The sequence below is a fragment of the Zootoca vivipara genome, chromosome 7 (assembly GCF_965207765.1).
Source record: "Zootoca vivipara chromosome 7, rZooViv2.hap1.1, whole genome shotgun sequence".
Classification (NCBI taxonomy): Eukaryota; Metazoa; Chordata; class Lepidosauria; order Squamata; family Lacertidae; genus Zootoca; species Zootoca vivipara.
Window position 1 is genome coordinate 44,836,429 of NC_142590.1, and position 16,660 is coordinate 44,853,088.

General features: G+C 45.1%; 1 protein-coding gene across 1 annotated transcript in view; it reads right to left on the reverse strand.

Annotated features, from left to right (window-relative positions):
* The window catches only part of LOC118089295 (uncharacterized), a 41,851-nt gene extending 25,417 nt beyond the window's left edge, over window positions 1-16,434 (reverse strand). Inside the window, exon 1 of the mRNA XM_035123827.3 lies at window positions 9,314-16,434. Coding sequence (XP_034979718.3) covers window positions 9,314-9,407 — 94 coding nt within the window. The 5' untranslated portion in view covers window positions 9,408-16,434. The remainder of the gene's footprint in view (window positions 1-9,313) is intronic.
* Window positions 16,435-16,660: the final 226 nt, after the last annotated feature.

The following is a 16,660-nucleotide window of genomic DNA, read 5'->3' on the forward strand; positions in this document are numbered from 1 at the left end:
AAATCACCATTTTATAGTTCAAACTGGGAAAAATAAATACAGTAAATGAACAAATGGACAAAGATTCAAAAATGTTTAGGGGTATGCATACCCCTGATACCCCCAGAAAAAAGCACTGGGTATGTTGTTTAGTTGTTTTGTCGTGTCCGACTCTTCGTGACCCCATGGACCAGAGCACGCCAGGCACTCCTGTCTTCCACTGCCTCCCGCGGTTTGGTCAGACTCATGTTCGTGGCTTCGAGAACACTGTCCAACCATCTCGTCCTCTGTCATCCCCTTCTCCTTGTGCCCTCCATCTTTCCCAACATCAGGGTCTTTTCCAGGGAGTCTTCTCTTCTCATGAGGTGGCCAAAGTATTGGAGTCTCAGCTTCAGGATCTGTCCTTCCAATGAGCACTCAGGGCTGATTTCCTTCAGAGTGGATAGGTTTGATCTTCTTGCAGTCCATGGGACTCTCAAGAGTCTCCTCCAGCACCATAATTCAAAAGCATCAATTCTTCGGCGATCAGCCTTCTTTATGGTCCAGCTCTCACTTCCATACATCACTACTGGGAAAACCATTGCTTTAACTATACGGACCTTTGTAGGCAAGGTGATGTCTCTGCTTTTTAAGATGCTGTCTAGGTTTGTCATTGCTTTTCTCCGAAGAAGCAGGCGCCTTTTGATTTCATGACTGCTGTCACCATCTGCAGTGATCATGGAACCCAAGAAAGTAAAATCTCTCACTGCCTCCATTTCTTCCCTTTCTATTTGCCAGGAGGTGATGGGACCAGTGGCCATGATCTTAGTTTTTTCGATGTTGAGCGTCAGACCATATTTTCTGCTCTCCTCTTTCACCCTAATTAAAAGGTTCTTTAATTCCTCCTCACTTTCTGCCATCAAGGTTGTGTCATCAGCATATCTGAGGTTGTTGATATTTCTTCCGGGAATCTTAATTCCGGCTTGGGATTCATCCAGTCCAGCCTTTCGCATGATGAATTCTGCATATAAGTTAAATAAGCAGGGAGACAATATACAGCCTTGTTGTACTCCTTTCCCAATTTTGAACCAATCAGTTATTCCATATCCAGTTCTAACTGTAGCTTATTGTCCCACATAGAGATTTCTCAGGAGAAAGGTGAGGTGATCAGGCACTCCCATTTCTTTAAGAGCTTGCCATAGTTTGCTGTGGTCGACACTGTGAAATGTTATTGCATAGTCAATGAAGCAGAAGTAGACGGTTTTCTGGAACTCTCTAGGTTTCTCCATAATCCAGCGCATGTTTGCTATTTGGTCTCTGGTTCCTCTGCCCCTTCGAAATCCAGCTTGCACTTCTGGGAGTTCTCGGTCCACATACTGCCTAAGCCTGCCTTGTAGAATTTTAAGCATAACCTTGCTAGCGTGTGAAATGAGCGCAATTGTGCGGTAGTTGGAGCATTCTTTGGCACTGCCCTTCTTTGGGATTGGGATGTAGACTGATCTTCTCCAATCCTCTGTCCACTGCTGAGTTTTCCAAACTTGCTGGCATATTGAGTGTAGCACCTTAACAGCACCATCTTTTAAAATTTTAAATAGTTCAGCTGGAATATCATCACTTCCACTGGCCTTGTTATTAGCAGTGCTTTCTAAGGCCCATTTGACTTCACTCTCCAGGATGTCTGGCTCAACCACACTACCTGGGGTGTACGAGACCTCCATATCTTTCTGATATAATTCCTCTGTGTATTCTTGCCACCTCTTCTTGATGTCTTCTGCTTCTGTTAGGTCCTTTCCACTTTTGTCCTTTATTATGGTAATCTTTGTTATGGTAATCAAATGATTTTGATGCTGCTCATCTGGTGATATCCATGTGTAGAGTCCTCTCTTGTGTTGTTGGAAAAGAGTGTTTGTGATGACCAGCTTGTTCTCTTGACAGAACTCTAGTAACCTTTGCCCTGCTTCATTTTGAACTCCAAGGCCAAACTTGCCAGTTGTTCCTTTTATCTCTTGATTCCCTACTTTAGCATTCCAATCCCCTATAATGAGAAGAACATCCTTCTTTGGTGTAATTTCTAGAAGTAGGTTTTTGGTGTCATTTCTAGAAGTAAGTCTTCATAGAATTGGTCAATTTCACTTTCTTCAGCACCGGTAGTTGGTGCATAAACTTAGATTACTGTGATGTTAAAAGGTCTGCCTTGGATTCGTATCGAGATCATTCTATCATTTTTGAGATTGCATCCCAGTACAGCTTTCGTCACTCTTTTGTTGACTATGAGGGCCACTCCATTTCTTCTACAGGATTCTTGCCCACAGTAGTAGATATGATGGACATCCGAAGTGAATTCACCCATTCCTGTCTATTTTAGTTCACTGATGCCTAGGATGTCAATATTTATTCTTGCCATCTCATTTTTGGCTACATCCAGCTTACCAAGGTTCATGGTTCTTACATTCCAGGTTCCTATGCAATATTTTTCTTTACAGCATTGGACTTTCCTTTTGCTTCCAGGCATATCCGCAACTGAGCGACCTTTCGACTATACTATTACTGGGTATAGTAAAACTGATCTACCTTACAGTATTAGTTATTTATTACACTTGTATCCCATCCTTCATATAAGCAGCTGAGGGAGGCACACACAGTTCTTCCCCAAGCTTTATCTTAAGATCATAAGAGGAGCCTGCTGGATCAGGCCAGTGGCCCATCTTGTTCTCACAATGACCAGTGAGCTGCCTCTGGGAAGCCCGCAAGTAGCACCTGAGAGCAGCAGCACTCTCCTCTCCTACCCTTTGAGATAGGCTAATATATCTCATCTCTGGCCCATAGATTACTAAGAAAATGTATATGGAGTACTTCAAACAGTCTAAAAGTGCTACATAAAACCTAGGTATTAAAATTGTCTCCATGGGAGGGTGGACTATATATTGTTAAGGTAGACATAGTTATTTTCTTTTATTCTATGAGTCACAATCTCCTATCAAAGCAGTGCTTTGTTGCAAATGCCCACTTAGAGTCCATGGCCAGAATATGAATTTCAGCTATGGCTTCCACTCTTTTCATTTTTAGAGGTGTTTTTTTAAGTAAAAAAAAATGATTTGATTAATCAAGTAAGCCAATATTATGAACTCGCCTTGGGTGTCGTGTGTGAGAGTGCATATGCTTTTTAATCAAGTGGGTTTCAGCTTGAATTTTCAATCCATCAAATTTGCACGTGCATATATTTTTTACAAGGCTGCAATTGTTTTCTGTTGATTTCCTTGGGCGAAAGCCCCATTGAAATAATAAAAGGCACTTACCGTTGAATAAGTTTACTCAGAAGTAGGTTCCAATGAGGCTTGAGCCCAAGGAAATATTCAGACAATTTGCCTCTCAGACGCATCCTCCCACAAGAAGTAGGGCTGACCAGCAACTTGGCTTCAAAAGAGGATTAGACATGAGGATAAGGCTATCACAGCTACTAGCCACACTGGCTATGTTCTACCTCTGCTGTTGAAGGCAGAATACTTCTGAATATCACTTACAGGGAACTGCAGGAGGCTCAAAGAGCTCAGTTCTGCTTGTATGCTTCCCAGACGGCATCTGGGTGGTGAAGACAGGATGGTGGGCTAGATGGACCATCCAGCAGGATCTTCTTATTTGATTAAGTGTATGCAGAAAAAACCACCTCAAAATCCATCATCATCATCAGTGCTTTTTTTCTAGAAAAATAGGTGCCAGTATTCACCATGAAGTTGTTACAGTAAGTGCCACACTTTTCAACAACAACAAAGGAAGTGCCAGCACTGAGTACCCCTGAGTACCCCCTGGGGGGAAAGGAGTGATCATCACCACCATTTATTAAACTTATTAGTCACTTGTCAAACAAACATAGAAGAGGTCAGATCTCCCTCGCCAGCCCTGGTTCCATCAGTCATGATGACTCCATTGCGAAAAGAAGGCCTTGTTTCTGCCGCCGAGCTACCCATTGCCACCCAGAGCTCTGTGGCCTTTCCAAGTGTCATTGTAGGAAAGGAAATCTAGCCCCAAAGGTCCTGGTTTGCTTTTCCAAAGAGACTTAGAATGGCAGAAAGTTAGGTGAGCAACAAAGGTAAGCAATAGCAGACCGACTCTCAGCAGTGACAGAGGCAGCAGATGCAGGGGGGGGCACTATTGGCAGCAGGTATGGTGGTTACTTTAACTCAGAAAGAGATTGATGCTTGGCCAGGCTTCCTCAGCTTCCAAGGTGACGTCCACCTTGATGGCTTCAAACAGGAGGTTGTGGGCAGGTTGTACCAGTGATATAAGCTTTTCATACTGCACAATAAGCAGCCAGCTAATCAGCTCATTTAGAATTGCACGTGTTTAAGTGGGGGCACTGCAAATAACAAAACGAAAACAAAAAACTGCTCACAGGTCTTGAATTTATTTCAGCTGGGTTTTGCATCCTTAGTTTCAATTCCTTGCTTGACCAGCTTTCTGTCTGGGCCTTATGACAGAATACAAGCTCATCTCCTGTATGTACTTTGCAGTGTGTTCTATAACAGACTACTATGTGTAGAAACAGAGAAAGGGACAACCTCTTCCAATGACCAGAGAGTCTTTGAGGAAATTTTTGCGTGCAGCATGCTCATTATGGGTGAGATTAGATGAGTAATCTAACTGCACTGTTCTGTAGTTGAAGAAAGGCCATGCTTGACCACTTGCTCAAAGTAGGATTCTTCTGCATATTGATCAGTTGAGTGACAGTAGCCAGTAAACAGGAAGGAGATGTTTAGATTGAACATGATTACATTGCTGTGAAGGTAAATATGTCTTTTTAGGTCTGGTTCAGACATAACAGGAAGCCATGGTTTCCTATTACAAGAATAAGTTGTGGTGAGCTTTATGCACTTTCTCCTCCCAGCTTTTTTGTTTTGTTTTGTGGCAGTAAAGAAATTAGAAGCTTCTGCTTCTAATTTTAAGCAAACCACAGTTCCCCATCATGTCTGAGCTTGGAACTGTGGTTTGTATAAAAGTTGGAAGGAAAAGCTGCCAATTTTCTCCTCCTGTGAAAGGAGAGTGAGGAGCACAGGAACCTGAGCCTTGTCCTGGTCTATTCATGTAATAACAAAGCATAGTTTCCTATTACAGTGGTACCTTGGTTTACAAACTTAATCCGTTCCAGACATCCGTTCTTAAACCAAAACTGTTCTTAAACTGAGGCACGCTTTCCCTAATGAGGCCTCCTGCCGCCGGTGCCCTCCACCATTTGGATTCTGTTCTTAGACAGAGGTAAAGTTCGCAAACCGGGATACTACTTCTGGTTTTGCGGAGTTTGTAAACCGAATAGTTCGTAAACAGGGCTGTTCTTAAACCGAGGTACCACTGTGTATCTTACATCTGTGTAGATTAGCAGCAATAGGATGAAATATTACTCTTCCTGGACATGTACCTTGTGAGAGTGACAGATGCTCTGATTTAGAGTATTGATCACTAGCCAGCCTGTTTATGTGGAAGCACCATAATGACAATTGCAGTGATCTAGACCTTTGTGTTTATTGATTTGGATGAATGAATATTTTTTGTAATCAGCTTTCTTTCCTTTAGCCTCTGAATCTTGCATCTTTGTAAATGTCCCAATGGACCTTAATTAGACAGTAAGGGTAGGTTTTACAATGACTGGGGTGTTTGTAGGTTTTTTCAGAAGTATTTCAAATATACACAATTTCACTTAAATGTGTGGTTCCCCAGAACATACCCCCCCCCCACGTAAATGGGGGGGGTTTGCCTGTATGTTAAGTTAAAATATCACATGTTGCAAGTTGGGTTTCAATATGGGGCTGCTGTTTTCAGAGATGTTTCTTGCAACAGGTAGTGCCACCCTTAGCCAGATTTTGTGGTTTTCTGGCAGCACTTAGAACACCCAGAATAGTAAACAAGTGTTGGTCCCCTGGAACTGGAAGCTTCTGGGTGTGAATACATAAATAGTACAAATAAGGTTTACTGTCTGCAGTCTTTTCTATGATTTTTTTTCATTACCAAAGGTTTAATTTATCACATAATGATTAGTTACACTTGACAGGAAGAGGGAGCCTTTAACCAGAGCCTGGCTCTGCTTCCATCTGCTGCATATTGCATGAGTTGGCTGTATTCCAGTTTTAAAGCTCAAAATCAGCAAGTTGTTTCTCAGTTCCCCAGGTTGGTGTGAGACCAGAAAGACTCAGGTAGGCAAAGAACTGTAGAAATGTAAGGTTGAATGTTTATTGTTTAATCTAAGTTCTTTCACATCTTGCAGCTGCAATAAAAACGGGAGTGTGTATGTGATATACTTACCGTGTTTCCCCTTTTTTAAGACACCGTCTTATAACTTTTTTTCCTCAAAAAAACACAGGGTGGCTTATTTTTGGTGGGATGTCTTATTTTTTTATTATGGTTTTTATTACCTTACGGTCTCCTTGGCCGGGTCAGGCCGCTGGCTCAGGGTGCTGCTGGGCACTGCACACGGCGCTGCTGGGCTCTGTCCTACCTGACAAGGCTGTTGTATGTATTAGAACAATACAATGTATGCAAAAATATAGTTTGTTAAGGGTTGGCTGGGAACTGTAAATTTTTGAGGAGCAAACTTCTGTATAATGCCCAGAATTCTTTGAGGGAAAGCAAGTTCTTTGAATGTGCATGAGATTTGAGTTAACGCTGCAGTCTACTTTTGCAGTGGGAAGACTTTCCTAGGAAATAAAGGTCAGACAGAAATCTGTCTATTTTCTGCTGATGTAGCTTTTCTCTCATTTATCTCTATCACCTACCAGTAAAGCAGAGGATATGCTGTTGACAGGATGGGCGTATGGGGGAAAAAAGAGAGAGAAGAAGAAAGGGGCAAGGGCGCTTCTGGGTGCTCCGAGCTGCTGAGCACTCGGTGCGCTCCAGCAGCTGGTTCAGGGTGGCGGGATGGCAGGGCGCTCCGCCTGGCGCTGCTGCGCGCTCAGCGATGCTGCGTGTTTGGCGCTGCAGCAGCGGCGGTTCTGGGCGGCAGGGAGGAAGGCTCCTCGGCCAGGCTCGGCAGAGGCCCGGCCGCTGGTTCAAGGGCTCCGCTCAGCACTGCCGCGTGCTACGAGCGCTCGGCGATGCTGCGTGCTTGGCGCTGCAGCCGCCGCCGCTTCCAGGCGGCGGGGTGGAAGGCTCCTCGGCCGGGCTCAGCAGAGGCCCGGCCGCTGTTTCAGGGGCTCCGCTCGGCGCTGCTGCGCGCTCCGAGTGCTGGGCGATGCCGCGTGCTCGGCGCTGCAGCAGCCGCCGGTTCCGGGCGGCAGGATGTACCGTAAGGCTCCTCGGCCAGGCTCAGCAGAGGCCCGGCCACTGTTTCAGGGGCTCCGCTCGGCGCTGCTGCAGCCGCCGGTTCCGGGCGGCGGGATGTAAGGCTCCTCGGCCAGGCTCAGCAGAGGCCCGGCCGCTGTTTCAGGGGCTCCGCTCGGCGCTGCTGCGCGCTCCGAGTGCTCGGCGATGCCGCGTGCTTGTCGCTGCAGCAGCCGCCGGTTCCGGGCGGCGGAATGTAAGGCTCCTCGGCCAGGCTCAGCAGAGGCCCAGCCGCTGTTTCAGGGGCTCCGCTCGGCGCTGCTGCGCGCTCCGAGTGCTCGTCGATGCTGCGTGCTTGGCGCTGCTGCAGCCGCCGGTTCCGGGCGGCGGGATGTAAGGCTCCTCGGCCAGGCTCAGCAGAGGCCCGGCCGCTGGTTCGGGGGCTCCGCTCAGCACTGCCGCGCGTTCCGAGTGCTCGGCGATGCCGCGTGCTCGGCGCTGCAGCAGCCGCCGGTTCCGGGCATTGGGATGTAAGGCTCCTCGGCCAGGCTCGGCAGAGGCCCAGCCGCTGGCTTGGGCGCTCCGCACGCTTGCTGCTGCAGCAGCAGCCAGTTCCAGGCCCCGAGCTGGCAGGCATGGGGGTACGTCTTATTTTCGGGGTATGTCTTACATTTTACAAATGTTTAAAATTGCTGCCCTGGCTTACTTTATGACTACGTATTAAAAAGGGGGAAACACGGTAGTTTCTTGAAAAGCTACATCAATCACACTGGGCAGAAAGTGACTAACAATTTCCCCAACACCATCTAAGAACTTCTGAAACATCATTGTCTTAGTGTGCTCCTGGACTTCTGCCCCAGCATCCCGCCCTAACAGCATCACTGTCCCACCCACCAGGAGGTGAGGAAACGTCATAGTTTCAGACTTGTCTGCAACCAGCAAACAAATAACAGAAAGTCCTAATTTGTTATTGACTTTCAAGCGGAATTTAGCATTCCTGTTTACCCAGGCATCTGATGGCTGAAATGCACTGTTCCTGGCAACCTTGAGATTACTGGATGCGAGGAAGTTTTTAACTGTTTTTAGTCTGGTGTGTGTGTGTGTGTAAGTGTGATGTGTTTGCCACCCTGGACTATTTTGGGAGGAAGGATGGGATATAAATGGAATGACTAAATAAATAACTAGTCAGGAAGAAGTATCTGAAGAAGTGTGCATGCACACGAAAGCTCATACCAAAATAAAAACTTAGTTGGTCTTTAAGGTGCTACTGAAGGAATTTTTTTATTTTACTTCGATCCAGACCAACACGGCTACCTACCTGTAGTCAGGAAGAAACTGAGAGGGAAGCAAGGATAGGGGGAAAGCACAGCACAATGAGCCTCCATCAAACATAAAGAAGGTGTGAAAACTAGATCCATCCAAGCAAGGACTTCATTTGAGCCTGGGCTAAGACCCAGTAATGTTTCTGTATGCCGAATTTCGAAATGTGAAGACGATACTACAAGCATATGCAGAGTGCATTTTCCTGACTGCTCTCTCTCCTGGCCAAGCACCTTCTTCAGGGCTTCGAAATTCCAGATCAGTCGAGGATAAGGGTTCTAGAAAGCCTTAAACATCAGACATTCTCATTTTATAAACCAACAATCACAATAGCTTGCAAGGACCCACGACGGAACTCCGGGAAATGGGGGCCCCGTCGCAAGGAAGGACACCATTCTAGGCAGACACTACAGCGCTCAAGCTCACAAGTTTCCAGACAGATAAAGTTATTGCGCTCTAAGGGGGCGGGAAAAACCCACCTTGGTTTTCCAGGGTGGGAACGAAGCTAGAGAGTCAGTCCCTTAGCACACAGGGAGCAGTACTGTCTCCTGGGTTGCGGAAAATCTAGGGCGATCACATGAAAAAGCCTCAGACGCGGCAATAAAGCTGGGTTATTAGCAAACAGGGTAGGTACTCGCTTCTCTGAGAGACTTATAGGGTGCCACCCAAGCGCGCCTCCTCTAGGAGAACTCAATAACCCATTAAGGATCAGGACACTTTCCCGCAAGAGCGCTCGATCCCGAAGTCCCACCTATGACGAAAGGAAGCGGTCGGAGGCTCTTTCTCTTACCTGGCAGCGGCAGGAAGGTTCCAGCGAGGAGGCAGCAAACGGCAGAGAAACTGTAGGAGGAGCGGCGCGCTGTTGCCTCCATGCCGGGCTGCATCCGGATGGATTGGCTGGCAGCGGTGAGCGAACCGCCGGAGAAAGCGCTAAATTTCTAAGAGTCCCAGGCAGAGGTGCGTCTCCAGAGCTGGAAATGAGTCTGTGCCACGTGGTTCATTCACAAGCCCACGCGCGGCCTGGGCGTGTCAGATGCGCCCCCCTCCCTCGCTCGCTCCCTACGAGACCGACGGGATCCTGGGTTTCTCTCTCCCGCCTCCTCGGCGTAGCCCCACCAGGCGCAACCCGCCTCGTTAGTTGAAGCAAGATGTGTGGATCCTCCCCCGCCGACTGGCCGGAGTGGTTTCTATTGGATGGAAGCCTGTGGCTGTCGGGTTTTGTTTATTTCCTAGCGCAAAGTCTGCTATTTCAGTTTGTGGGCGCTGCAAAGTCATCGGCGTCTGCCCTCGAGTGCGCTCCCACCCCACTGAAGGGCCAGACTGGGCCTCCGCCTTCCACCCTGAAGCGGGAGGCCTTGAGGCGCGCTTATATTTAACACAAATCCTCATCCAACCAATTCAATGTTAAATCATGGGATGCTGCGAGGGTGAGTCAGGACTTCGCTATGTATATTTCAAGCTTATTTCGATAGTTGGGCAACAAAATTGTTCCGGCTGTAGCTGGAACAATGGCCCAGTTCAGGGTGAGTATGTGCCAGCTTGAAGTGATATTGGCATATGGACAGGCATGTGCACTCCCATGCCCTCGGCTGTGTTCACAGAACTCGGGAACAAGGCTAACAAGAATGGATTGATTGATCAATTAATTAATAATTACAACTTGCTTTTTAAAGAGACTTTCTCTACCAAGCGTCTTACAAAATGCACGTCAAAACATAACCCATAAAATATGGTTGTACACTACTAAAAACACTGTATATTACTAAAAGACAGTTCCAAAAGAACAAAAAGCCCAACACATTTTATTCACAGAAAAACCAGATCGCAGCACTATTTTGGGGGCTCAGTTTACTTTTAGCCACTGGGGGTAATGACAAAATGGTGGCTTTTATCATATACATGTACCGTCTAAAATATTGAGGGTTGGAGCATGGTTGATTTTACGTTGGATTGACTTTCAGAGCAGTGGTGCCAACTGCAAAAAGGCAATGTTCAGTGTCCCCAACAACATAATGGTTGTTGCATCTGTAACTAAGCAAGGCCTCTGAAGTAGATCTTGAAGCTGGAAATAAGAACAGTGAAAGGGACAGGATGGATCACAGTGTATACCATCTTGACTTTCAGACAGAAAAGAAGAGATATGGATTGTGTTTATTTATTAATGACCTGGTTGTATGTAAAATTGAGGGTTAAATTTGGCAAAATGTGAAGTATGGGTGACGCTGGGAGATTGGCAGCATTAGAGGGGAGGGATGTATATTATATATTTATACAAAAAAATGTAGAAGTTTCATTTTCACCCTCTGCACCAGTGAAGCTGAGTTGTTGATTACTGGGGCCTAATGTCAGGCAGCAATGTTCAAGGCCATGTTAAGGAGGAATGTGTGTATGTTGTCTGGGAGGAAGCAAGACCTGTTTTTCTCAGGCAAAGTGTTAAGAGGTATCAGAAGGAAATGTTTGAAAATTGATGAACGACTTAGAAAGAAAGAAAGAAAGAAAGAAAGAAAGAGGATTTACTCTACTCAACTATTTTGAGGACAAGTTATTACAATGTATAAAATATGAACTCTGCAGCCATCATTGTCACAGGGTAAGTCCATAAATGGGTTCTTTTATGTTAAACAATATGGTAGGAACCAGGGAATCATTAAGAGCAACATCCACTTCTTGAGAAGTATAGTCTTGCCATTAGGCAGAATGAAGCAGCAGCCTCAGGCTGTTGATTTTGGGTGTCGCAAAAGGGCAGTGAAATTCTTAGTTATTTAATTTTTTTATTGCATTTCTACTCTCGGGGAGAAATATCTGTGGGACTTTCCATCTCAGTTGCCAAAAAAACTTTGGCAAGCCTTGAGTTAGGTCACTTAATTTGGGGGATTGGTGTTGGTGTTTGCTATTCTATGTGAGACAGCAAAAGTGTCTCAGACCAACCCTGATGAACTTTGTAACTGCCTTTACTTTATAGCTGGTTGGGAAAGGTTGTTTGATGTTTTATCAACTGCAGGATATTAATAGACCAGCTGCAACCAGGATTAAGGAAGCACATGGTGTTTAGGGAGTTCTCACACAAATGCATGTTTGTAGTTTGGAAGTGTGCCTTCTGTATCCACCACACCTAAAACAAATACAAAGTTTTATTAGAAGTGGCATGGGACAACCTTTAATACAGTGGTACCTCAGGTTAAGAACTTAATTCGTTCTGGATGTCCATTCTTAACCTAAGGTACCACTTTAGCTAATGGGGCCTCCTGCTGCTGCCACACGATTTCTGTTCTCATCCTGAAACAAAGTTCTTAACCCAAGGTACTATTTCTGGGTTAGCGGAGTCTGTAACCTGAAACGTCTGTAACCCGAAGTACCACTGTACTTTGGTCTTGTGCTAGGAAAATGCATGCCTGCGCTTGTGTAATCCCTTTTGTGACCTGTGTTGGCTTTCCTTATACGCTGGCCAGCCTTTATTTGTCTTGCTTTTGAATAATAATAATAAGCAATACTACGGTATATATTGGTTGTAACAATACTCGGAAGATGGTTTCTGCACCAGCATTAAGGAGGGCAATGTCCTGCGTTTTGTTATCCTGCTCTGTTTATTTATCACATATCCCACCTTTCCTGAAGGAGCTGAAGGTGGCATACATCGTTCTCTTCCTCCCCACTTTATCTTCATAACAACCTGGTGAGGGAGGTTAGGCTAGGAGTGACTAAGTGGCCCAAGGGCACCCACTGAGAGTCATGGCTACTTGGGGAGTTGAACCCTGGTCTCCCAGGTCCTAGTCCAACACACTAACCACTACACCGCACTAGGACACTGACAACAGGCACACACACCTTCATGCTTTGAGGCAGCCTTTATACCAAAAATGCATGGTTGGGTAGAGACAGGAATTAATATAATGCCATACAGCACTTATACTAGTAGAATCCTGATCCTTGGTGAAATCTTCTAGTGTATGAGGCAGGGGTTCCTAGCCTTTTTGGGCCCAGGGACCCATTTGAAAATCTAAAAAACAAAACCAAAAAAACACAAAAAACTGTTGTGGGGTCCACAAAATACTCATTTTGCAGAAGAAAAACTAATGATGCTCAGAAGCCCACTCCTCAGCTGGCAAAATGTCTGCATACCCAAAACCAAAGAAGGCACAGACAAAAGAGCAAGCAACAGCCTACAAACAACCCAAAAATAAAATAACCCTCTGCACAATTAAACATAAAATGAAATTGGGGGACTCGGGGTGTCATACTGGGGACCCCTGAGATAAAGTGTAACAGCAGCCACAATTCACCAGCATGCTCTGATGAAGTTGGATGTACAACTAATTATTAATAGGTACTCCTAGGCACTCAACATTTTTTCTTAAATAGAGAAATGCATATTCTTCTGCAAAAAGCATAGCAAGCATAGCTCTGGGTTAAAGTTGCACCCCTCCCTGCCCTAAGCTTCTCTGCCTTTAGAAGCTGTGTTTATAAGTAGAATTTAGCAGGCAGAGAGGTTTTTGCTCCTGCCACTGTATTTCTATGCCAATAAAAGCTGTGTTTGCTAAATTTCTGATGGCCCCATAGCTACCAAAAGCACAGGAAAAAAGCTGGCAAGCAGCAACCCTATCTCTGTGCAAATCAGTCATCCACAGTGCGACTGAAAATTGATAATGAGGCATTTTGCTCCTAGAGGATGTGGCATCTCTGCGAATGTTATCTGTCAGAGCTGGATATGGTTTCAGAAGGATGGACTTCCTATTGTCACAGTTACTGATTCTGATTAAGCAGTGATGCACAACCCAGGATCTTTTTTGTGCATCTTTGAGCTATAAAGCAGCACACCACTTTCATTCCTCACAGGTTGCAGACTGTGTAGTAGGAGATACAGTGTGGATCCCTTGTGTAATGTGCTTTCTAACATAGACCAGATTTCTCAACTGTGGGCTGGGATGCCTTTGGAAGCAGGTTGCAGCATAAAAAATATTCTCATGTTTTAAAAAAGGTTTTTCCACACTTAATATATGTTTGGAGAGAATAATTTCACAGGTTGCTTAGGAGCATTCACATGATAAAAATAAAAGCAGTAGTGTATCCAGGGAAGGACATGTCCTGCAAACAAAATGCAATAAAAAGCAATCCAGAATGATAAGAAAGGGGGTCGGTTATTTCTTTGTTCCCTCCTTCCATCCCAGTTTAGAAGCATATCACTTTTAGAGGAACAAAGCCATCTGGTGTGATATAATCCAAGGACTGAAGATCTGTCTGCAGGCATATTAGAGTATAATTAGATGAAGGGCTGGGGATGGAGGGGAGGGCAGGATGCACAGCAAATGAGCAGAGCTTCCTGGAGTGTGGTTTTCAGGATGCCTGCCTTCCTTGGCCTTCCTGTATGTGTGGGGAAGATAAATAATAAAGGATTGTTGCCCTTGTGAAACATTAACTTTGATCCTTTCCTTCCAGTGCCGCTTTTAAACTCTTCAGGAAGTAATGGAAAACTCAATGAGTTGTCTGTCTTACTACCACACTCTGGGATTGCGGCTGGAATAGCCTTCTACCCTTTTGCCAAACCTTCTCCCACCAGACCCACTTCTCATGAAAACCATGATTTCTCCCTCGTCTTTTACAAACAATTCACCTACCTCACTGCATCACTTTTGGCAGCTCCTATCTTTCCTCTATCTTTTGCCCTTGTCCTCTATTTTAGGTTTTTTTAAGACACAGAGATTAGAAGTTAATCTCTTTGCTGGAATGGGCAAAGGCATTCATTTCTGTGCATGTGAATGGCAACACAAGTGGAATGCACACTGCAAATACAGACAGGCAGGGGAGGAGGAAGGGGGTTTGGTGGGTATGGGCCGCCCTGGGTATCGCCACTGATGGGGGTGACAAAATGCCGGGCAGCACTCACTGCGGGGCCTGCGGCGTGCCTGAGCCACATGTCTCTCCTGGGAGAGACATGGTGGCTTGGGTGCACGCAGGCTCCGCGCTGCCCAAACTGTCCACCCACTGCCTCCCCTCCAGCTGTAGGACGGCTGAGTGGAAGGAGGCAGGCAGACTCCGGAGGCCCCATGGTGCACCCCACCCCTATGGGCGGCTTGCCCCATCTCTATGGGCGGATCGCCCCATCCCTATGGGCGGATCGCCCCATCCCTGGGCACGCTGCCCCAGGTGCCCGAGCAGCTTCCTCCGATGCTGCAGACATGGAAGATGTGCCAATCTCTGTGCTGGTCCTCCAGATGAAGTTGAACTACAATACCCATCATCTCTGACCACTGGCCATGCTTGCTGGAGCTGATAAGAGTTGAAGTCCATTAGCATGTGAAGGACCATAGGTTCCCCATCCTGGCCTGCTGCCTTAGAAAATAATTGAGAAGCGGTTCAAACATTTAGAAATGGCATGACGTAGACTCCATCCTGAGGTAGAGATTACTGTGCTTCTTGCAGTTTGGGAATATTCAGATGTATAATTCTCCATCCTATCATATGAAACAATGCAGTTTTTACAAGGTGGTACCCCTTGGCTTCCCTGCTTATTTGAAACAGCCCTTATAATTTAGTTTGAGTCTTCTGGGGAGGCTTTGAAAGCAGGGAAAATATGTTTAATACTGGTGAGTTAGGTTCCAAGTGGCCTTTCCCAACATTGGGTCCCCAGATGTTGTTGGTCTACAACTCCCATCACCCCTAGCCATCATGTCCAGTGGAGATTGATGGTGGAAGTTGTAGTCTTGCAAAAACTGGGGACACATGGTTGGGAAAGGCAGATTCAGGGTCAATTATCTTTCTGATGTTTTCTGGAGCAGCTGAAGTTTATGAGGACAGACTCACATGCAATGCATTTATTACATCATGATACCAGACATAGATAGCTGAAGCTAGCTCTATCCAGGAGGGGACAGCTGAAACAGATAAAACATGCTTCATGCCACAGAAGATGCTTCACCCTCGAAAATGAGGGTAGGATCTCACAGCATTCCCAAGCTACAAATGTGATATTTGGCAACGCATCTCACATCCTCTGCTCTGCAGGATCTGGGACATATTTTTCATCATACTTTATTCGTGGCAGTAAGTTAAATTTAAAACATGTAAGAGTAAATACTTGGGATTCTGAAATAGCCACAGGATTGTGGGCTAAATTTCAGACTCTTAACATGTAGACTCTTAACTGCAATCTCAACTAGTGCACCAGATTTCAGATCTCCGAAACTTACAGGATACTTCCATATAAGTAAGGAGTGATTTAAGTGCTTGCCAGAAGTTGTCCCCAGAAAGTTGATAAATGGCTGCTTTATATCTTGCAAAAGACAAAGGAGACTACAGAGAACAGTGCTTGAGTTTGCTTGAGAGTAAGGAAAAGCAGTACACACTCTTCATGCGACAAGCTACCAAAAGCTTTAAAGTTCTTCCATTACTAGGCAGCTAATATGTTTGAAATAGTGCTAAATATGTTTGAAAATAATTCTACCTATGAGTTGGATCTTCTCTCCCTTGTCTTGTTCTACTACAACAGTGCAATTATTAGTGTATCTGCAGAACTAAATATTACTAAATATTAGCTTTTAATATTGGAAAGGGGATTGATGGTTGTAAAAGCTGGTGGTGTTTTGAACTAACTAGTCTAAAATTATGTATTTATATCTACCTGCACAAAATAACACTATTCTCAGATAGCTGTACATTATTTAATGCAAGCAGGGGCGCTTTCTCACAGCAGTATTTCTGCTGATGGTACTGTATTAAAACTTAGGAAGCTCATATGTGTTTTTACTTGCTTTAGTTTGTAAGGTGTTTGCTCTTATTTTGATTCTGATCTTTGTTTTCTGTTCCTATCCATTATTTGCCTTTGTTTAGATTTTTAGCAATTATGTGGTTTGCTTCCCAGCTTGTAAAGTAGCATTTACATTGACTGTGCCACAAAAATAATAAATAATCAACACAAATGTCCGAATCTGCACCATACTTTCTATACATTACCGTAGTTGTTTAATTGTAAATAATATGTTGACAGAATATACAAATCTGTGGCTAGATGGGAGAAAATATCAGTTCCTCTCTCTTGAAAAGGTAGAACTGTGTATGTGTGTGCTTTTCATGTCCATGGTATTTGCCACTCATACATGAAAATAAACTGAGTTTCAGAACAGATTTTACTAAAGGCTTATGT